This window comes from Pseudophryne corroboree, chromosome 3 (assembly GCF_028390025.1).
Source record: "Pseudophryne corroboree isolate aPseCor3 chromosome 3, aPseCor3.hap2, whole genome shotgun sequence".
Classification (NCBI taxonomy): domain Eukaryota; kingdom Metazoa; phylum Chordata; class Amphibia; order Anura; family Myobatrachidae; genus Pseudophryne; species Pseudophryne corroboree.
Genome location: NC_086446.1, coordinates 427482866 through 427506813, shown reverse-complemented (window position 1 = coordinate 427506813; position 23948 = coordinate 427482866). Strand labels below are relative to the sequence as shown.

General features: G+C 47.9%; 1 protein-coding gene across 5 annotated transcripts in view; it reads right to left on the bottom strand.

Moving 5' to 3' along the window:
* DLGAP4 (DLG associated protein 4) overlaps positions 1–23948 on the bottom strand; it is a 420667-nt gene that overhangs the window by 43605 nt on the left and 353114 nt on the right. For all 5 annotated transcript variants that reach the window (XM_063960318.1, XM_063960320.1, XM_063960317.1 and 2 more), the window contains 2 exons: positions 5995–6344; positions 5287–5375 (listed from right to left, as the gene is read on the bottom strand). In XM_063960318.1, coding sequence (XP_063816388.1) covers positions 5287–5375; positions 5995–6344 — 439 coding nt within the window. The remainder of the gene's footprint in view (positions 1–5286; positions 5376–5994; positions 6345–23948) is intronic.

Below are 23948 nucleotides of genomic sequence, written 5' to 3'. Positions count from 1 at the left end.
GCCATGGGTCCTCTGACATCATTTCTTGAAGTTCCGGATACCACGCTCTTCTTGGCCAATCCGGAACAATGAGTATAGTTCTTACTCCTCTTCTCCTTATTATCCTCAGTACCTTTGGTATGAGAGGAAGAGGAGGGAACACATAAACCGATCGGTACACCCACGGTGTTACCAGAGCGTCCACAACTATCGCCTGCGGGTCTCTCGACCTGGCGCAATATTTTTCTAGCTTTTTGTTTAGGCGGGACGCCATCATGTCCACCTGTGGTTTTTCCCACTGGTTTACAATCATTTGAAAGACTTCTGGATGAAGTCCCCACTCTCCCGGGTGGAGGTCGTGTCTGCTGAGGAAGTCTGCTTCCCAGTTGTCCACTCCCGGAATGAACACTGCTGACAGTGCTAACACGTGATTTTCCGCCCATCGGAGAATCCTTGTGGCTTCTGCCATCGCCGTCCTGCTTCTCGTGCCGCCCTGTCGATTTACATGGGCGACCGCCGTGATGTTGTCTGACTGGATCAGTACCGGCTGGTTTTGAAGCAGGGGTTTTGCCTGACTTAGGGCATTGTAAATGGCCCTTAGTTCCAGAATATTTATGTGCAGGGAAGTCTCCTGACTTGACCATAGTCCTTGGAAGTTTCTTCCCTGTGTGACTGCTCCCCAGCCTCGAAGGCTGGCATCCGTGGTCACCAGGACCCAGTCCTGTATGCCGAATCTGCGGCCCTCTTGAAGATGAGCACTCTGCAGCCACCACAGCAGAGACACCCTTGTCCTCGGAGACAGGGTTATCAGACGATGCATCTGAAGATGCGATCCGGACCACTTGTCCAACAGGTCCCACTGAAAGGTTCTTGCATGAAACCTGCCGAATGGAATCGCTTCGTAGGAAGCTACCATTTTTCCCAGGATCCGCGTGCAGTGATGCACCGACACCTGTTTTGGTTTTAGGAGGCCTCTGACTAGAGATGACAGCTCCTTGGCCTTTTCCTCCGGGAGAAACACTTTTCTCTGTTCTGTGTCCAGAACCATCCCTAGGAACAGCAGGCGTGTCGTAGGGACCAGCTGTGACTTTGGAATGTTTAGAATCCAGCCGTGCTGTTGTAGCACTTCCCGAGATAGTGCTACCCCTACCAACAACTGCTCTCTGGATCTCGCCTTTATCAGGAGATCGTCCAAGTACGGGATAATTAAAACTCCCTTCCTTCGAAGGAGTATCATCATTTCCGCCATTACCTTGGTAAAGACCCTCGGAGCCGTGGAGAGACCGAACGGCAACGTCTGGAATTGGTAATGACAATCTTGTACCACAAATCTGAGGTACTCCTGGTGAGGATGGTAAATGGGGACATGTAGGTAAGCATCCTTGATGTCCAGCGATACCATGTAATCTCCCTCGTCCAGGCTTGCAATAACCGCCCTGAGCGATTCCATCTTGAACTTGAAGTTTTTTATATATGTGTTCAAGGATTTCAAATTTAAAATGGGTCTCACCGAACCGTCCGGTTTCGGTACCACAAACATTGTGGAATAGTAACCCCTTCCTTGTTGAAGTAGGGGCACCTTTACTATCACTTGTTGTGAATACAGCTTTTGAATTGCCTGTAACACTGCCTCCCTGCCTGAGGGAGTGGTTGGCAAGGCAGATTTGAGGAAACGGCGGGGGGGAGATGTCTCGAATTCCAGTTTGTACCCCTGAGATACTACTTGAAGGATCCAGGGATCCACCCGTCTGCGAGCCCACTGATTGCTGAAATTTTTGAGACGGGCCCCCACCGTACCTGGCTCCGCCTGTGGAGCCCCAGCGTCATGCTGTGGACTTAGAGGAAGCGGGGGAGGACTTTTGCTCCTGGGAACTGGCTGTATGCTGCAGCTTTTTCTCTCTAACTCTGCCTCTAACCCGCTTGCCCCTATTGGGCCGAAAGGACTGTACCTGATAATACGGTGCTTTCTTTGGTTGTGAGGGAACATGGGGTAAAAATGTAGACTTCCCAGCTGTTGCTGTGGAAACGAGGTCCGAGAGACCATCCCCGAACAATTCCTCACCCTTATAAGGCAGAACTTCCATGTGTCGTTTGGAGTCTGCATCACCTGTCCACTGCCGAGTCCATAACCCTCTCCTGGCAGAAATGGACATTGCACTAATTTTGGATGCCAGCCGGCAAATATCCCTCTGTGCATCCCTCATGTATAAAAGTGCGTCTTTTATATGCTCTACGTTTAGCAAAATAGTGTCCCTGTCTAGGGTATCTATATTTTCTGACAGGGAATCTGACCATGCAGCAGCAGCAGCACTGCACATCCAGGCTGAAGCTATAGCCGGTCTCAGTATAACAAATGTGTGTGTATATATAGATTTCAGGATAGCCTCCTGCTTTCTATCAGCAGATTCCTTCAGGGCGGCCGTATCCGGAGACGGTAGTGCCACCTTCTTTGACAAGCGTGTGAGCGCTTTATCCACCCTAGGGGATGTTTCCCAGCGTGACCTATCCTCTGGCGGGAAAGGGTACGCCATTAGTAACCTCTTAGAAATTACCAGCTTTTTATCAGGGGAAGCCCACGCTTCTTCACACACTTCATTTAACTCTTCAGATGGAGGAAAAGCTACTGGTAGTTTTTTCTCTCCAAACATTATACCCTTTTTTGTGGTACCGGGGGTAACATCAGAAATGTGCAACACATTTTTCATTGCCTCAATCATGTAACGTGTGGCCCTACTGGAAGTTACATTAGTCTCCTCGTCGTCGACACTGGAGTCAGTATCCGTGTCGACATCTGTGTCAACCATCTGAGGTAGCAGGCGTTTTAGAGCCCCTGATGGTTTTTGAGACGCCTGGGCAGGCACAGGCTGAGAAGCCGGCTGTCCCACATTTGGTATGTCGTCAAACCTTTATGTAAGGAGTCGACACTATCACGTAATTCCTTCCACAGCACCATCCACTCAGGTGTCGACCCCGCAGGGGGTGACATCACATTTACAGGCATCTGCTCCGCCTCCACATAAGCCTCCTCATCAAACATGTCGACACAGCCGTACCGACACACCGCAAACACACAGGGAATGCTCTGACAGAGGACAGGACCCCACAAAGCCCTTTGGGGAGACAGAGAGAGAGTATGCCAGCACACACCAGAGCGCTATATAACACTGGGATCCCACTATCAATGAGTGTTTTCCCTATAGCTGCTTTTTTATATATATTATATATATATATAATACCTATACTGCGCCTAAATTTAGTGCCCCCCCTCTCTTTTTTACCCTTCTGTAGTATTCAGACTGCAGGGGAGAGCCAGGGAGCTTCCTTCCAGCGGAACTGTGAGGGAAAAATGGCGCCAGTGTGCTGAGGGAGAAGCCCCGCCCCCTTTTCGGCTGACTTTCTCCCGCTTTTTCTGTAATACTGGCAGGGGTAATTTTACATCTATATAGCCTCTAGGACTATATATGATGTATATTTGCCAGCCAAGGTGTTATTTATTGCCCTCAGGGCGCCCCCCCCCCCCAGCGCCCTGCACCCATCAGTGACCAAAGTGTGAGGTGTACATGAGGAGCAATGGCGCACAGCTGCAGTGCTGTGCGCTACCTTGGTGAAGACCGAAGTCTTCTGCCGCCGATTTTCCAGACCTTCTTCGTGCTTCTGGCTCTGTAAGGGGGACGGCGGCGCGGCTCCGGGAAGGAACACCAAGGTCGGGTCCTGCGGTCGATCCCTCTGGAGCGAATGGTGTCCAGTAGCCTAAGAAGCCCAAACTACCACCTGTTAGGTAGGTTCGCTTCTTCTCCCCTTAGTCCCTCGCTGCAGTGAGTCTGTTGCCAGCAGATCTCACTGAAAATAAAAAACCTAAATATACTTTCTTTCTAGGTGCTCAGGAGAGCCCCTAGTGTGCATCCAGCTCAGCCGGGCACAAGAATCTAACTGAGGTCTGGAGGAGGGTCTTAGTGGGAGGAGCCAGTGCACACCAGTAGTCTAAAAGCTTTCTTTATAGTTGTGCCCAGTCTCCTGCGGAGCCGCTAATCCCCGTGGTCCTTACGGAGTCCCCAGCATCCACTTAGGACGTTAGAGAAAGCAAAGTTTATTTTTACATGACCCAGTTGCACAGATATTCAACTCCAAATATGGCCATATATGTGTACTCAGATCCCATGTATTCTTTCTATAAATTTATATGGGCAGTACATTAAGGGCTGAACACAAGTGTCATACATAATTGTATGCTTAGTTTAATACTCATCATCTTCAAAGTGCACTTGCACCAGCCTAATTACGGAGAATGCACAGTGCATAAAGTCGTAGGATACACTCTGGAAACAGGCGGATGTCATCAAGCCCTGTGTCTAATGCATCAGTAGAATAGCTACTGTATGGCATTTGCACCATATATTATAAAAATCAATGATTTTTTTTCAAAGTATGTGCCAAGTGTGAGAGCTACTGATCTAATACACCACATTGCTAATACAGAAATGGTGGGTATCCAATTACTGGAGAAGAAACATTGGGGGAGATTCAATTGTTTGAAAAGGCAGTTGGGTGTCTGTTTTTACCCATCTAATAGACAGGAAAAAACAGAAACCCAACCGACTTTTCAAAATTTTAATCCCCTCACTACCCTAAATGTTTTCACCTAATTTTATTCATTTAGTTTTTTAAAGGCTATCCAATTTGGTCGACTGTAGAAAAAAAAAATTCTCACATCTTGTTTTCGGATGAAAACAGTGCTTTTTCCGGGGATTTGGTTTTGCCCACCTACGGCAGGTGAAACAAAATCCCAGATAAGCCACGGCTCATGCTGGCTTATTGGGGCTAACAGGATAGCCCCTGGTGGGACAATTGGCCGCAGTAATAGTCCGCGGCTAATTGGATACCCCCATGACCTTCTAGGAACAAAACAAATGGAAACCTTTAGGACGATTTAGGTCTCAAATGAATGCAGGTATATATTCCACTTAGTATTCAAGATCAGCAGTGAACCACAAATCCCAGCATTCTAAATGTATCAGGTAATACAGTAAAAAATGTATGTATGTTTATGTAACTTTATATTCAGTGAATATAATTATCGCCTGTACAGATAATACTGAATACTTTCTTTATGCAGTAGCTTCCCGCAGAGCTGCTTGTCCATCCTGTATGTCTATGTGCCAGTGTGAGCCACACAGACATGAAGAATGAAGTGTAGCCTCAGAGGACAGATGGAAGAGCAGGACAAGTAACACAATATAACCTTGTAGTTCACTAGCATTATAACCTATCCTAAAGAGTCATCCAGTATAAAGTGGGAATCAGGCTTACCTCCACTCTTCTTCCACCTGGATCCCAACAGACTGGAATTTGGCAGGAGGGGGTGGCTCAGGGATAGGCACTGGTTGTATACTATCCACCTAAACAACAATAAGGCATAAAAATGTGCTGAAATTCTATTGTTCAAATAGGGTATTATCTTAAACTTGATGCTTGTCCCCTTAAAAAAACTTAATGATAGCCGATACAGTGCATATTTCTAGTTAATGGACTCTAAACCAATTCTAGAATGTTAGAATAAAAGTGCCCAAACCAAAGGAATATGAACAGAACAAGTTGATCTCAAACAGGGAACACCCAATGCTACATAAATAGACATAGGATTATCTTTCTTCAGTAAAACTATATTGTATTTAAAGCAACTCATTTTGCAGTTCACACCGCAATGAGGGTTGAATCAAAATGTAAAGATATACCTAAAAAAAAAAAAGTCTCAAATTTTGCAGCTATATGCACTGCTTCGAAATCCCTTTAGGTTCCCACAGTAATCTATTAGATTACTGTGATTCTTCTAGCAAAGCGCAGCCTGCTCAGTATCAGTATGACTACACAGAGCAAGACATTCATTCACAGTGTAAAGAGACTTTTTACAAACAATTCATCATATATTCAACAGTTGGGGCAATAATAGTTGTATAAGCGCACACATTCACAAAAGAAGTATGTAGGTGACCAAAACGTTTTGTGTCACTGTCTCACCTGAATTCCAATGGAAGATAGTTTGCGTTTTGGGAGGGGTTCTGGGGCACGCGGCTCTTCTTTGATTTTTACGGCTGCATGTTTGGGGGGCACCTCAGGAGGGACTTGCCTGATGGGAGTTGGGGGGCAAACACGGGTCACACTGGGTGCCCTGGTACTTTCAAGGCTCTCAGTGGAGGTGCTGAGCCCAGATTGGCTGTTGCCTTCACTCTGCCCTTCCTGTGCATCCAGATAAGAGTCCTGGGCAGATTCAGTACTACTTTGTACAGTCACAGATATAAAGGGTTTGGAGGTGGTGCGAGGGGGAACTGGTGGGGGGGTCTTCTTGTAACCCACCAGACAAGAGGAACCTATTGGAGATAAAGGAGAAGACAAGTTATTAAGCAGAATAATTAGTGCTCATCTGAATGTAAACGGATTTTGCAGCAGCATAGTTCCAAGCACCCAGGTGACCTCTGCACTAAAACTTTGACATGTAATCGCAATGAAAAGGTAACTGACCTTCTGATCCTATAAGATCTGGTAACAAACGCTAAATAAACTTTCCATATATGTACATTTAGATTATCACTTAGCTGTGCACAGTTTGTACCACGACCCCAATCAACATCAAAGTGCCTGAATCATATTCGTACAGAATTCAATGATCCAGCATTATTACTCTGTACCACAGAGAAAACTAAACAAATATAAGCCGTAATGATTAAGGGAGGATCTATGGTCAGACATCAGGATTCATCAAAAGCACCAGCATACCTTATAGCTCAACTGCCAACACCAAATTTGTTTTTGTGAGTCAGCCCTAAAAGAACCTCCAAGCTCCAACCTCCAGCATTTGTCATGTCTCCTGTGTGCTTACAAATAACTGAAGAGTTGGAGAGCCCGTATCTGTTCATCTTACCCTACAAGATCCTAAAGAAACCAAGGCCCACTGTAATTGTAATATTTGTATTACTGGCACTGGTAACATAAGAATCAAAATCTGGATATACTAGTTACCAGCCTGTCAAAATGACGGAACACCATAACAGTAATGTCAGCTTTAGCCTCTCTGTACCACGGGAGGTTTCGGTCATCCCTAAGCTCGCATAAGGACACCTGCGTTACGGTTTAACAGGTGTGCACACTTGAACAGAGCAACATTTGAATTGCTCAGACGGGCGCCATCATCTAGTGGCTGCCGGCATGCAAAACACTTGAATCCCCCCCCCCCCCCCGAAAGGTGGACAAGCAGTGTTAGCCTTTTATTATATAGGATAGCTGCACCAAGACTCTTTCAGAGTACAATATTAGGACCTATATAATTCAGTGTTATAACTTAGGTACTATTCTGTATGCACAGACATCTATGCAAAGAGCAATTCTCAATATCCCTATAAGGTTCAGAACTAATAGCTGCACAGGTTCTGCAATGAATTATGACACTGTAAGAGACAGAATATACACAATGTGGAAAAACTAAAGCATAGGAGGGGAAAGACTCGGATTCCTGCAATTACTCATTGGAATGCAACACAGACTATAAAAATATGCACATACAATTCACATACTGCAACTCAATGTACAAACACAGACACATGCAATCATCAAAACAGACAGGAAACTGTAGACTCAGCACAGCAAAACATACCAGACACATAGTATTACATTCTGCATAGTGCACATATGCAGACACACACCCAACATTTCAGGGATTAGCGTGTGACTGAATCCTGATTGCTTCCCTTGATGTCTGACCTACATTTCCTACTCACATTAGCCGGTGACAGATCCAGACAGACTCATTCTGCTCATAGCAACTTCACTTAAACTCACACTAAACACACAATTGTTTCTTTAACTCGGAAATGCCAAGACACACTTTAATATTATATATAGACATTTACTCAGTCAGATCTTGTTCATATTAACACAAAGGATTCAAACTGGGCATCAAACAACAGTTCTGTCCATCACAGTAGGTGCTTTATTATACTCTAGACCAGTGGGTCTCAAATTGTGTGCCGTGGCACCCTGGAGTGCCTCGGGACACTTATACCCCTTTCACACCGCCAATGCCAGATCCCAACCAGGAATTGGAAACGGGCCCTTCCCGGGTGGGATCGGCATTGGACGCTGCTGCTGGCTTCCCCATCCTGGCATTATGCCGGGCGGGTTGCCATAGCAGCGGGGGGCGGAGCCACAACGGGGGCGGAGGCGTGGTAGGAGATGAGATCATCTCTGCGCTGCCTCTCCCTGCTGTAGTGAACGGGTCCCATCGACCCGGGAGCCCATTTACGCTGCCACTGACCCGGTATTCAACCCAGGAATAACACTGCTTTATTCCCGCGGTGAATTACCGGGTTAGGTGACCCGGGGATTTCAGCTATGGCGCTTTCAAACCGCACGCTGACTCGTGTCGGCCTGGCAATATGCCGGCTTGATACTGGGTTATTTGTGCGGTGTGAAAGGGGTATTACAGGGGTGCCTTGGATTGGTGGTTCAGGACCAGTTCAAATTATATATGGTCTATGTAATAGTCAAAACCAGTGCCGGTGGCTGCCAATCATAACATATGTGGACAAACAGAAATGAATCCGGTCCCTCACCACATAACTCAGCCTAAGGATGACATATAAACACAATTTAACTAATGTCATATTTGTTTTCTAAGGGGGACATGTAGTAAGCAGTGATAAAAGTGGAGCATTGAGCCAGTGGAGAAGTTGCCCAAGGCAACCAATCAGCATTGATGTAACATTTTTAATTTGCATACTTTAAAAGTATACAGAGCAACTGGCTCCCTTCTTCACTTTTATCACTGCTTAGTACATGTCCCCCTAAATTCATTAATAAGAAATGTTTGGCCTAGGGGTGCCGTGAAAAAAAAATTCTGATACTCTAGGGCGCCGTGATTCCAAAAAAGTTTGGGAACCAGTGTCCTAATATGTATAAGTGTCTTTTATGCTAGCAAAACACCATGGAGACAATAATCTAGTCAGTGTATTATTTACCAGGGCTATGATTTCATTATTTGGGTGTAGTATGGTATGCCGGCGGCCAGGCACCTGGCGACCAGCATACCGGCGCCGGGAGCCCGACCGCTGGCATACCAACAGCATGGCAAACGCAAATGAGCCCCTTGCGGGCTCGCTGCGCTCGCCACGCTGCGGGCACGGTGGCTCACCACGCTATTTTATTCTCCCTCCAGGGGGGTTGTGGACCCCCACGAGGGAGAAAAAGTGTTGGTATGCCGGCTGTCAAGATCCCGGCGCCGGTATAATGTGCGGCGGGATCCCGACAGTCGGCATACTGAAGACCACCCCATTATTTATATCTACAGTCCGGTCTGTGTGGGTTTTTTTTTTTTTGGGGGGGGGGGGGGGGGCGCTGGGGAGGGGATGGGAGTTATTTAAATCAATCTTTTTCAGGAAACATTTAGGAAGAAGTGTATTTAGTATCTTCATCACCCTTCAAGATTCTGCTTATTTGTAGGAGAGATACAATCTCTACATAGGCAGCCAAATATCTGAGGGTGCATACTTGTAACTAGACAAGCCATGTTGAAATGTAATTTGTTTTATTTTATTTTTGTATGCAGGGTATAAGACGTCTGTCTTTGCCTGTAGTACATTTTGGGCAGATTTGTTTTTACAATACAAGTTACACTTACGTTAGGAAACCCAACAGTCAACCATATGCACATCCTAAATTTGTGCCCCCTTGCAGTGTAACAGAGTTTTCGTCAAGTTATAATGAGGCACCGAGACTCTAAACCAGCAATTAACACAAGTAGATAAAGAACTATTTTCATCTTGTCTAGAAAGTGATTAATTAAATCCAATTAGAATAGATTTACTGAAAGCCGCTTTAATAAATTGCCCAAAATCAGAAACTGAAAACAACAATTCTACACCAACTCCAGAGCACCCGTAATATAAGCCTTTCACAACCCTAATAGGGGTAGGTTATATTTTTTAAATAAGATACCTAGACATTCATTGTTAGCTTGACCCACAGTCTAGATGAGTGTATCTAACATGAACCTGTTACACTAGTGTTGGCATTTTGGTGCACTAGAGCTATTTAGGGGTTCACTACGGCTGGCCGGCGGTCGGGCTCCCGGCGACCAGCATACCGGCGCCGGGAGCCCGACCGACGGATTACCGACAGTGTGGCGAGCGCAAATGAGCCCCTTGCGGGCTCGCCGCGCTACGCGCGCCACACTATTTTATTCTCCCTCTATGGGGGTCGTGGACCCCCACGAGGGAAAATAAGTGTCGGTATGCCGGCTGTCGGGCTCCCGGCGCCGGTATACTGAGCGCTGGGAGCCCGACCGCCGGCATACAGAAGACCACCCCTATTTAGTCCTGTCAAAGCAGCCAGCCATCTCCTCTGTATGTCATCAGCAGGTTTGAGTGCAAATGTGCCCACTGACATAACATCTAATAAATACAGACCGCTAAATATACAACAAAGAAATACAATGAATCATATTTACATAACAAACTATTTGGATGGTATCCAGTTAACACACCCGCTGAGGAGATCCAGGCATTCAGGAGACCAACGCCGGGATCCAGGCAGCTGCTAAAACACCGCCGGACAGAATCCCGACCTCCGCAGGATACTCGGTTGGTGGGTCCACGCCACCAACCTAGTGGAAATATAACTTCTGGCAAGCGAGTGAGCCCGGGAGGGGACTTTATGTCATTACACTTACACTTTATGCATCCCACCTGCTGGTAAAACATACAGATTCCCTTTGTGGTATATACCCTTTGATAGAAAAGCCTCAACACAGTTTTAAAATATAGTGAATAAAGTACAAACTGATCACTAGATGCTCACGGACAAGCCTCTAAGTATTTTATTATCATAGTTTAAAATATATGCATAGTGAATTATATGATAGAAACAAAGTCAGGGATGTAATGTAGTCAGATTTCGTCATCCATGCGGGATGCTGGTCATGCCTTGTACACGATTGCCCCTTTAGAAAAAAATCTGACTTCGGCCAGCATCAGCATGGCTGCCGAACTCTGACTTCATTACATTGCGCCCTCAGAATTTGACGCCAGATAAGAACCACTTGGCTCATCTGGTCTGCCCATGTACATACACTAGTGTTCACTCTAGGTGTCTTTCACAGGGCGCTGCGCCCTGCCCCTTTTTTAGACACCTGAATGCCGCCCTGCCCGTTTGTGTGCGCCCTCCCGCCCCGCACTTTGCTGCCCGCCGGACACATTAACCACACTGCAGTGATCGCAAAGAGGGACTCGGATTTTAAAAGTGAGCGGGTCCCGCAGGACGCGCTGTTTTTTGCTGACAGCCGCCTCACAGCCGCCTCACAGCCAATAGAAATCCCCAAGCCCTGCCTCACCAGCCAATAGCCGCCGGCAGCTTCTCAACATCCAATCGCTGCCGGCAGCGTCTCCCAATCCAAGCGCCACCTGAGACGTCGGTCCCTCCTCCCTGCGCTGATCTCCAACCCATTGAATGTGCTGGTGGCAACCGGGCGCGGACATCACGATGACAGGAGAATGGAAGATGCAGGAGGGAGCCGAGGAGGAGAGGAGCGCTTTCACCAGGGGCAGCCCGGTGGGTCTGCTGCAGAGAACATGAGCTGGGGCCGAGCGGGACATGTCAGTGCGGTCGGGCACCACGACTGCAAAGTACCAAGAGGTCAGAGCGCTGCGACCTGGGGGAATGGTGATAAATCTTTCGTTTCACAAACGTGCAGGCGGGCCTTTCCTATATTTATTAAATAACATGGCCAATACCTGCACATTATACCTGTGAGGGCGCTTCCTGTTACGCTGCATCTTATTCCCCCAGCGTCCCAACTACTAGTGCACACATCCTGCCCTCTGCTACCACTACTGCACCCATCCTGCCCCCTGCTACCACCACTACTGCAACCATCCTGCCTCCTACCACTGCTGCACCTATCTTACCCCCTGCTACCACTACTGCACCTATCCTACCCCCTACCACTGCTGCACCTATCTTACCCCCTGCTACCACTACTGCACCTATCCTACTCCCTGCTACCACCACTACTGCACCCATCCTGCCTCCTACCACTGCTGCACCTATCTTACCCCCTGCTACCACCACTACTGCACCCATCCTGCCTCCTACCACTGCTGCACCTATCTTACCCCCTGCTACCACCACTACTGCACCCATCCTGCCTCCTACCACTGCTGCACCTATCTTACCCCCTGCTACCACTACTGCACCTATCCTACCCCCTGCTACCACCACTACTGCACCCATCCTGCCTCCTACCACTGCTGCACCTATCTTACCCCCTGCTACCACTACTGCACCCATCCTGCCTCCTACCACTGCGCAACCTATCTTACCCCCTGCTACCACTACTGCACCTATCCTACCCCCTACCACTACTGCACCCATCATGCCCCCTGATACCACCACTACTGCACCTATCCTGTCCCCTGCTGCTACCACCACTACTGCACCCATTATACCCCACATACCCACACAGTGCCCATTATAAACACCCCCATACCCACACAGTGCTCAGTATTCACACCCCCACAGTGCCCATCATACACACACTCCATGCCCACACAGTGCTCATTATACACCCGCCAGAGCTCATAAAACCCTCTAAACCCACACAATGTCCAGTATGCACACCCCCATAGTGACCATCATACGCACACCCAAACCACACAGCGCCCATCATATGCACACCCCTATACCACACAGCGCCCATCATATGCACACCCCTATACCACACAGTGCCCATTATACACCCCCCACAGCTCTCATAATGCTCTATACCCACACAGTACTCATTATACACACTTACAATGCTCATAGCACCCTCTATACCCACACACCCGCACAGTGGCCATCATACGCACAACCCATACCCACACATTGCTCATCCCCCCCCCCCCCCTTCCCAAAGCGCCTAGCATATGGGTACTCCATACCCACAGTGCCCAGGATACATCCCCCTATACACAGTGACCAGCATACATAAACTCCCATATCCACACACAGTGCTCAGCATAGACACAACTGCCACACCCACACAGTGCTCAGCATACACACAAACAATCCCCAAACCAAAGCAGTGCCCAGCATACGCACACACCTCGTGTTATAGCGGTAGGGCTTCAACAAGGACACAGAGAAGCTGATCTTAAAAGTTGACGGGGAGCAGGAAGCACCGAATCCTGGGTACTGATGCCTCCCTACCCCTAACACTGCCTACAGCACTACCTGCACCTAACCCTCTATTTGCCCCCCAATACTGCCATAACTGCTATCTACCATGTGGGGTGGTCTAATGCTATGTGGGGAGGCATAAGGGGATCTCAAAAGCATACGTTGCTGTGGGACCCAGAAACTGAAGTAGGACCCAAATTTTTAAAACTGAGGGGTCCCTGGGACCCACTTTTTTTTTGGCTCAGCGAGATCACTGTGTCTCCCTGCATGAGAGACAGAGACCTCCGCGTCCCGCCCGTCCTTAGCTGTCAGCCGTCGCAGCTCCCCTCCTCTGTGAGCAGACTATAGGTCTGCTCATGATCTGATGAGACAGGAGGGCTGGGTTTGCCTCTCCCGCCGAGACAAACCCAGCCCTCCCTCCTCTGTGTACATGGATCAGTGTTGTGGCCATTTTCAACCAGCTCCGCGGTGTGTGAGGGGTGACCCGCAGCATCAGCCCCCAGTATGTAAGATTGGCACAAAAAAAGCGGAGATCAAAAATGTGCCCTACCTGGTGCAGTGTGTCTTGTGCTCTCTACCTGGTGCAATGTTTTTCAGTGCTCTCTACCTGGTGCAATGTTTCTCAGTGCTCTCTACCTGGTGCAATGTTTCTCAGTGCTCTCTACCTGGTGCAGTGTTTCTCAGTGCTCTCTACCTGGTGCAATGTTTCTCAGTGCTCTCTACCTGGTGCAATGTGTCTCAGTGCTCTCTACCTGGTGCAGTGTTTCTCAGTGCTTTCTACCTGGTGCAATGTTTCTCAGTGCTCTCTACCTGGTGCAATGTGTCTCAGTGCTCTCTACCTGGTGCAGTGTTTCTCAGTGCTTTCTACCTGGTGCAATGTTTCTCAGTGCTCTCTACCTGGTGCAATGTGTCTCAGTGCTCTCTACCTGGTGCAATGTGTCTCAGTGCTCTCTACCTGGTGCAGTGTTTCTCAGTGCTCTCTACCTGGTGCAGTGTTTCTCAGTGCTCTCTACCTGGTGCAGTGTTTCTCAGTGCTCTCTACCTGGTGCAATGTTTCTCAGTGCTCTCTACCTGGTGCAATGTGCCTCAGTGCTCTCTACCTGGTGCAGTGTTTCTCAGTGCTTTCTACCTGGTGCAATGTTTCTCAGTGCTCTCTACCTGGTGCAATGTGTCTCAGTGCTCTCTACCTGGTGCAATGTTTCTCAGTGCTCTCTACCTGGTGCAATGTGTCTCAGTGCTCTCTACCTGGTGCAATGTGTCTCAGTGCTCTCTATCTGGTGCAATGTGTCTCAGTGCTCTCTACCTGGTGCAATGTGTCTCAGTGCTCTCTACCTGGTGCAGTGTGTCTTAGTGCTCTCTACCTGGTGCAATGTGTATAACGTGCTCTCTACCTGGTGCAATGTTTCTCAGTGCTCTCTACCTGGTGCAATGTGTCTCAGTGCTCTCTACCTGGTGCAATGTGTATAACGTGCTCTCTACCTGGTGCAATGTTTCTCGGTGCTCTCTACCTGGTGCAATGTTTCTCTGTGCTCTCTACCTGGTGCAATGTTTCTCGGTGCTCTCTACCTGGTGCAATGTTTCTCGGTGCTCTCTACTTGGTGCAGTGTGTCTCAGTGCTCTCTACCTGGTGCAATGTGTATAACGTGCTCTGCCTGGCGCAAAGTGTAGAATGTGCTCTGCCTGGCGCAATATGTATAACGTGCTCTACCTGTCGCAGTGTGTATAGGAGGTTCTACCTGGTGCAGTGTGTATTAGCTGCACTACTGTGTGGTGTAATGTGAATTGCCACTATTATGTGGCCATGCCCCTTCCCCACGAAAAACAACGCCCCTAAATTTTTGCTGCGCGCCTTTGGCGCGCACTGCCCATTCTTTATCATGTGGGAATGGGAGGACCAAGCATTATAGTATGTACCTAATTTTGCCCTTCTAACTGAAAAATGTGCCCTCCCGAACGAAAAATGTGCCCTCCCGAATGAAAAATGTGCCCTACCCGTGATCAGCACCCTGCCCTAAAAAAATCCTAGAGTGAACACTACATACACACCCTAAAGGCCCATACACACTAGACCAGAAAGTAAAAGATATCGCTCAGAAGGGCCAATCTGAGCAAGATCTTCTACAATCTCGTCTAGTGTGTACACTCAATGTTGTTAATGATGCCCGCGGGTTACGGTCTTTAGGTCGAGACAACTTAGGTCGACATGTACTAGGTCAACAGGTCAAAAGGGCGACATGAGTTTTTCAATTTTTTTTAATTTTATTGGATTTTTTCCATACTTAACGATCCACATAGACTACAATTGGAACGGTAATCTGCAAAGCGAGCCATGCGAGGGGCATGGTGCACTAATTTGGGTTCCCCGTGACTTTACGGAGAAAACGACACCAACAACAGTCAAAAACCTCATGTCGACCTAATGACCATGTCGACCAATTGTCCCTGTCAACTTACTGCATGTCGACCTTCCATGGTCGACCTAATGACTGTCGACCTAACTTGTGTCTATCCAACGACCCATACCCATGCGCGCTCCCGAGCATCGTTAACGACCCCCTCCCTCGTCTGAACATGTACAGACGAGGGAGGTCCTCATTAACGACAGCCATGCTGCAGAGGCAGCATGGGCGTCGCTCCCCCCAATGTCGCTCCCTTCCCCGCTGGCATCGGTATGTGTGTATGCACTTGCCGATGCTGGCACCCCCGCCGCTGCCAATATCGGCGTCGGGCGTTTCGAGTATATGGGCCTTTACAAACTAGGGTCAGTAACCTACCAGTATATTTTTTGAGTGTGGGAGGAAACCAGAGTAAACATTATATAATAATGAAACCCACACAAGTATGAGGAGAATATACAAATTCCACACAGGTAGGGCTGGGGTGGGACATGTATGGAGTTTGTATATTCTTCTCGTCATTGTGTGGGTTTCATTATTATATAGTGCTGTACATCTACATAGATCGAGAGGGAGAGGGGGAGGGGGAGGTGGATTGGGTACCAATTACCTGGGCCCAAAGCTGGTGTAAGGAGCCCAGGCCAGCTGTGCAGAGGGGAGAATAATTTAGAACAAACATTCTGCACCAGCTACAGGGTTGGTGCAACTACGTGGTGATAGTAATGACAGCAACTCCAACAAACTTATGAATAGACGAGCACGACTCTGAATATGAGCAAGGATCAAAGCACGCAATGCTCCCACACGTGCAGCCAACTTGCGCACAACTTCGAATAAGGCACCCGGACCTTAACTGTGGAGTTAGTATGTGCTCAAAACACAGTGAAATTTGTGGCGCTAAATATAGAAATTATAATAATTGGAGCAGAAATAGAAACTTCAGAGGCCACATATAAGGAGATGTTTACATGGTAGTAAAACAAGTGCCTGTACAGTAGGTATCTGTTAAATTCCACTCTACTATTCTTTGTAAGCTCCAAGGTTGAATGAAGCAGGTTGCTACTTCTTTCAGTAGGATTCAAATACAAAGTTATCAGTTCACCACTGTGGTAAGACTGTAATTATTCCTCTACAGTAGGCTTGGGCAACCTGTGGCTTTCCAGCAGTTGTGAAACTACACATCCCTACCGGCACCTGCATCCCGCAACTGCCTAATCCCATGCTGACTAGCAGGGACTAGTCCCACTTGTGGGTGTCCACGACAACCCTAGAGTGGGAATAGAACCTGTGGCGGTCGGTATGCTGACCGTCGGGATACCCGGCGTCGGTAATGCATACCCAACTTATCCCTACATGCCCTGCCACAGATTTAATTGCAAAACTGTGGCAGGGCATACTGGGATTTGTAGTTTCACAACATATCAGATTTTATATTGCCTTACCCACATAATGCAACTGGGTGCAAGTTCCCTGGGACAGAGTACACTACTGCCATTAACATAAAAACAAAAAAACAAAAACATTAATACAGGTTATCATTTCTGATGCTTAAGAGCGAATATAAACAACCAATGTGAAAAGTAACATGATGGTGTAGAGTACATGTACTGGGTTAAACAGTATTGGTGTCACCCAATGAACTTAGCACTAGGTCATTCAGTTTACAAATAACCATGCACCATCTGTATTTGTGTTCTAACGCGACAGATCTCCCATGATGAAAGATGGATAATACAAGTGTACTGTATGCAGGAATGTGCAACATTTAATGGATTGTAGTAGAAGTTAATAGGCTGTAGATGCTCACATTACACAGTCTGTGAGAGATGTGTGTGTAATTGACTGTTCAAGAGCAAACCTAGAAAATGCTTTGCAATTGTGGAGGGTGGCTTTGGGACTACATGACAGTAGTGTTATATTTTGGAAGAAAAAAAAAAATGGACACATTCAATAAAATAAGAATTTACTTACCGATAATTCTATTTCTCGTAGTCCGTAGTGGATGCTGGGAACTCCGTAAGGACCATGGGGAATAGCGGCTCCGCAGGAGACTGGGCACAAAAGTAAAGCTTTAGGACTACCTGGTGTGCACTGGCTCCTCCCCCTATGACCCTCCTCCAAGCCTCAGTTAGGATACTGTGCCCGGACGAGCGTACACAATAAGGAAGGATTTTGAATCCCGGGTAAGACTCATACCAGCCACACCAATCACACCGTATAACCTGTGATCTGAACCCAGTTAACAGCATGATAACAGAGGAGCCTCTGGAAAGATGGCTCACAACAATAATAACCCGATTTTTGTAACAATAACTATGTACAAGTATTGCAGACAATCCGCACTTGGGATGGGCGCCCAGCATCCACTACGGACTACGAGAAATAGAATTATCGGTAAGTAAATTCTTATTTTCTCTGACGTCCTAGTGGATGCTGGGAACTCCGTAAGGACCATGGGGATTATACCAAAGCTCCCAAACGGGCGGGAGAGTGCGGATGACTCTGCAGCACCGAATGAGAGAACTCCAGGTCCTCCTCAGCCAGGGTATCAAATTTGTAGAATTTAGCAAACGTGTTTGCCCCTGACCAAGTAGCTGCTCGGCAAAGTTGTAACGCCGAGACCCCTCGGGCAGCCGCCCAAGATGAGCCCACCTTCCTTGTGGAATGGGCTTTCACAGATTTTGGCTGTGGCAGGCCTGCCACAGAATGTGCAAGCTGAATTGTACTACAAATCCAACGAGCAATAATAGTCTGCTTAGAAGCAGGAGCACCCAGCTTGTTGGGTGCATACAGGATAAACAGCGAGTCAGATTTCCTGACTCCAGCCGTCCTGGAAACATATATTTTCAGGGCCCTGACTACGTCCAGCAACTTGGAGTCCTCCAAGTCCCTAGTAGCCGCAGGTACCACAATAGGCTGGTTCAGGTGAAACGCTGAAACCACCTTAGGGAGAAATTGAGGACGAGTCCTCAATTCTGCCCTGTCCGTATGAAAAATTAGGTAAGGGCTTTTATAGGATAAAGCTGCCAATTCTGAGACACGCCTGGCTGAAGCCAGGGCCAACAGCATTACCACTTTCCATGTGAGATATTTTAAGTCCACAGTGGTGAGTGGTTCAAACCAATGTGATTTTAGGAACCCCAAAACTACATTGAGATCCCAAGGTGCCACTGGAGGCACAAAAGGAGGTTGTATATGCAGTACCCCCTTGACAAACGTCTGAACTTCAGGAACTGAAGCCAGTTCTTTCTGGAAGAAAATCGACAGGGCCGAAATTTGAACCTTAATGGACCCTAATTTTAGGCCCATAGACAGTGCTGTTTGAAGGAAATGCAGGAAACGACCCAGTTGAAATTCCTCTGTAGGGGCCTTCCTGGCCTCGCACCACGCAACATATTTACGCCAAATACGGTGATAATGTTGTGCGGTTACATCCTTCCTGGCTTTGATCAGGGTAGGGATGACTTCATCCGGAATGCCTTTTTCCTTCAGGATCCGGCGTTTAACCGCCATGCCGTCAAATGCAGCCGCGGTAAGTCTTGGAACAGACAGGGTCCCTGCTGGAGCAGATCCCTTCTTAGAGGTAGAGGCCACGGTTCCTCTGTGAGCATCTCTTGAAGTTCCGGGTACCAAGTCCTTCTTGGCCAATCCGGAGCCACGAGTATAGTCCTTACTCCTCTCCTCTTATGATTCTCAGTACCTTGGGTATGAGAGGCAGAGGAGGGAACACATACACTGACTGGTACACCCACGGTGTTACCAGAGCGTCCACAGCTATTGCCTGAGGGTCCCTTGACCTGGCGCAATACTTGTCTTGTTTTTTGTTGAGGCGGGACGCCATCATGTCCACCTTTGGTTTTTCCCAACGGTTCACAATTATGTGGAAGACTTCTGGGTGAAGTACCCACTCTCTGTCGTCGGGATCAGCTGCGATTTTGGAATATTGAGAATCCAACCGTGCTGCCGCAGCACTATCTGAGATAGTGCTACCCCGACTTCCAACTGTTCCCTGGATCTTGCCCTTATCAGGAGATCGTCCAAGTAAGGGATAACTAAAACTCCCTTCTTTCGAAGGAGTATCATCATTTCGGCCATTACCTTGGTAAAGACCCGGGGTGCCGTGGACAATCCAAACGGCAGCGTCTGAAACTGATAGTGACAGTTCTGTACCACAAACCTGAGGTACCCTTGGTGAGAAGGGTAAATTGGGACATGTAGGTAAGCATCTTTGATGTCCAGAGAGACCATATAGTCCCCTTCTTCCAGGTTTGCAATCACTGCTCTGAGTGACTCCATCTTGAATTTGAACCTTTGTATGTAAGTGTTCAAGGATTTTAGTTTAAAATTGGTCTCACCGAGCCGTCCGGCTTCGGTACCACAAATAGTGTGGAATAGTACCCCTTTCCCTGTTGCAGGAGGGGTACCTTGATTATCACCTGCTGGGAATACAGCTTGTGAATGGCTTGCAATACTGCCTCCCTGTCTGAGGGAGACGTCGGTAAAGCAGACTTTAGGAAACGGCGAGGGGGAGACGTCTCGAATTCCAATTTGTACCCCTGAGATACCACCTGAAGGATCCAGGGGTCCACTTGCGAGTGGGCCCACTGCGCACTGAACTTCTTGAGACGGGCCCCCACCGTGCCTGAGTTTGCTTGTAAAGCCCCAGCGTCATGCTGAGGACTTTGCGAAGGCGGGAGAGGGCTTTTGTTCCTGGGAACTGGCTGTTTGCTGCAGCCTTTTTCCTCTCCCTCTGCCACGGGGCAGAAATGAGGCGCCTTTTGCCCGCTTGCCCTTATGGGGCCGAAAGGACTGCGCCTGATAATACGGCGTCTTCTTAGGTTGAGAAGCTACCTGGGGTAAAAATGTGGATTTTCCAGCAGTTGCCGTGGCTACCAGGTCTGATAGACCTACCCCAAATAACTCCTCCCCCTTATAAGGCAATACTTCCATGTGCCTTTTAGAATCCGCATCACCTGACCACTGCCGTGTCCATAAACCTCTTCTTGCAGAAATGGACAGCGCGCTAACTCTTGATGCCAGTCGGCAAATATCCCTCTGTGCATCACGCATATATAGAAATGCATCTTTCAAATGCTCTATAGTCAGTAATATACGGTCCCTATCTAGGGTATCAATATTTTCAGTCAGGGAATCCGACCACGCCACGCCCGCACTGCACATCCAGGCTGAGGCGATTGCTGGTCGCAGTATAACACCCGTGTGAGTGTATATACATTTTAGGATATTCTCCTGCTTTCTATCGGCAGGTTCCTTTAGGGCGGCCGTATCAGGAGAGGGTAGTGCTACCTGTTTTGACAAGCGTGTGAGCGCTTTATCCACCCTAGGGGGTGTTTCCCAACGTGCCCTATCCTCTGGCGGGAAAGGGTATGATGCCAATAACCTTTTAGGAATTATCAGTTTTTTATCGGGGGAAACCCACGCCTCATCACACACTTCATTTAATTCCTCGGATACAGGAAAAACTACAGGCAGTTTTTTCTCACCAAACATAATACCCTTTTTAGTGGTACTTGTATTATCAGAGATATGCAATACATTTTTCATTGCTTCAATCATGTAACGTGTGGCCCTACTGGAAGTCACGTTTGTCTCCTCATCATCGACACTGGAGTCAGTATCCGTGTCTGTGTCTGCCATTTGAGGTAACGGGCGTTTTAAAGCCCCTGATGGTGTTTGAGACCCCTGGACAGGCACAAGCTGAGTAGCCGGCTGTCTCATGTCGTCAACTGTCTTTCGTAAAGAACTGACACTGTCACGCAATTCCTTCCATATGCTCAGCCACTCAGGTGTCGACTCCCTAGGGGGTGACAACTCTATAATAGGCAATTGCTCCGCCTCCATCTCATTTTCCTCCTCAAACATGTCGACACAATCGTACCGACACACCGCACACACACAGGGAATGCTCTGATAGAGGACAGGACCCCACTAGCCCTTTGGGGAGACAGAGGGAGAGTATGCCAGCACACACCAGAGCGCTATATATAGACAGGAATACCACTATAAAACGTGCTTTTCCCTTTATAGCTGCTGTTATTATTAGAACTGCGCCAAATTAGTGCCCCCCCTCTCTTTTTTACCCTTTTCTGTAGTGCAGGACTGCAGGGGAGAGTCAGGGAGACGTCCTTCCAGCGGAGCTGTGATGGAAAATGGCGCCCGTGTGCTGAGGAGATAGGCTCCGCCCCCTTCTCGGCGGCCTTTTCTCCCGCTTTTTGGTGAGTTCTGGCAGGGGTTAAAATACATCCATATAGCCCTGGGGGTTATATGTGGTGTATTTTCGCCAGCCAAGGTGTTTACATTGCTGCTCAGGGCGCCCCCCCCTAGCGCCCTGCACCCTCAGTGACCGAAGTGTGAAGTGTGCCTGAGCAACAATGGCGCACAGCTGCAGTGCTGTGCGCTACCTTGTTGAAGACAGATGTCTTCTGCCGCTGATTTTTCCGGACCTCTTCTTGCTTCTGGCTCTGTAAGGGGGCCGGCGGCGCGGCTCTGGGACCGGACTCCGAGGCTGGGCCTGTGTTCGGTCCTTCTGGAGCTAATGGTGTCCAGTAGCCTAAGAAGCCCAAGCTGGCTGCAAGCAGGCAGGTTCGCTTCTTCTCCCCTTAGTCCCTCGATGCAGTGAGCCTGTTGCCAGCAGGTCTCACTGAAAATAAAAAAAACTAAAACTAAACTTTCACTAAGAAGCTCAGGAGAGCCCCTAGTGTGCACCCTTCTCGGCCGGGCACAAAAATCTAACTGAGGCTTGGAGGAGGGTCATAGGGGGAGGAGCCAGTGCACACCAGGTAGTCCTAAAGCTTTACTTTTGTGCCCAGTCTCCTGCGGAGCCGCTATTACCCATGGTCCTTACGGAGTTCCCAGCATCCACTAGGACGTCAGAGAAATATTATTAATTTTATATATTCATCATATGCATGAGGTCAAAACCCAGACTACTGCCTATTTCGTGTCACACCACTGACAGTACTAATGTAATGAGTAAGATGTAATATATGTATCAAGACCCTTCAGGGCAATAGTAAAATATTATTATTACTACTACAATTTATTTATAAGTGTTTTGCAGCGCCGTACATACTACACATATTAGAACAATACAGGGTATACAGCACTTAATATCACAGAAAAGTAATAATTAGCGCCACAGTTTTCAGTGCACAATACAGCTGAGATGTAAAGAAGCAAAAGGAGTAATCGGCATACTACTGGGGCAAGCAGCCATTGGCAGAGATGAACAATCACAAGCAGGAGGAAATGCAGGTATAGACAGTGGGTTTTGGTATGGAAGGTAGATAGTAACTAGGTCGACAGGGTTTAGGTCGACCACTAATGGTCGACAGTAACTAGGTCGACAGGGTCTTTAGGTCGACAGGAGTTATTTTTATGGGGGTTTTTGTGTCGTTTTCTTCGTCGAGTGACAGGGAACTCCAATTAGTGCACCGTGTCCCCTTACATGGCTCGCTTCGCTCTACATGCTTCGGGCAAGGTGCCTCGCTCTGCTACCGCTGCGCTCGGCACAGATTACCATTCCCAATTGTAGTCCAAGTGGATTGTTAAGTATGAAAAGGTAAAAAAGAAAAAAGAAAAAATCGTGAAAAGCGCATGTCGACCTGTCGACCTAGAATACATCGACCTTGAGACCCTGTCAACCTAGAAACCCTGTCGACCTAGTTACTGTCGACATAGCTACTATTGACCTAGAGACCGGATCCCATAGACAGTCACTGAGCGGGAGAGAGCTGTAATTGAAGTGCAAGAGAAGACGGCTGTGAGAACAGGAGGGAAGAGGGCCCTGCTCTAAGGATCTTACAATATTGTAAAAATAAGAATTTACTCACCGGTAATTCTATTTCTCGTAGTCCGTAGTGGATGCTGGGAACTCCGTAAGGACCATGGGGAATAGCGGCTCCGCAGGAGACTGGGCACAACTAAGAAAGATTTAGGACTACCTGGTGTGCACTGGCTCCTCCCTCTATGCCCCTCCTCCAGACCTCAGTTAGGATACTGTGCCCGGAAGAGCTGACACAATAAGGAAAGGATTTTGGAATCCCGGGTAAGACTCATACCAGCCACACCAATCACACCGTATAACTCGTGATACTATACCCAGTTAACAGTATGAAAAATAACTGAGCCTCTCAACAGATGGCTCTAAACAATAACCCTTTAGTTAGGCAATAACTATATACAATTATTGCAGACAATCCGCACTTGGGATGGGCGCCCAGCATCCACTACGGACTACGAGAAATAGAATTACCGGTGAGTAAATTCTTATTTTCTCTGACGTCCTAGTGGATGCTGGGAACTCCGTAAGGACCATGGGGATTATACCAAAGCTCCCAAACGGGCGGG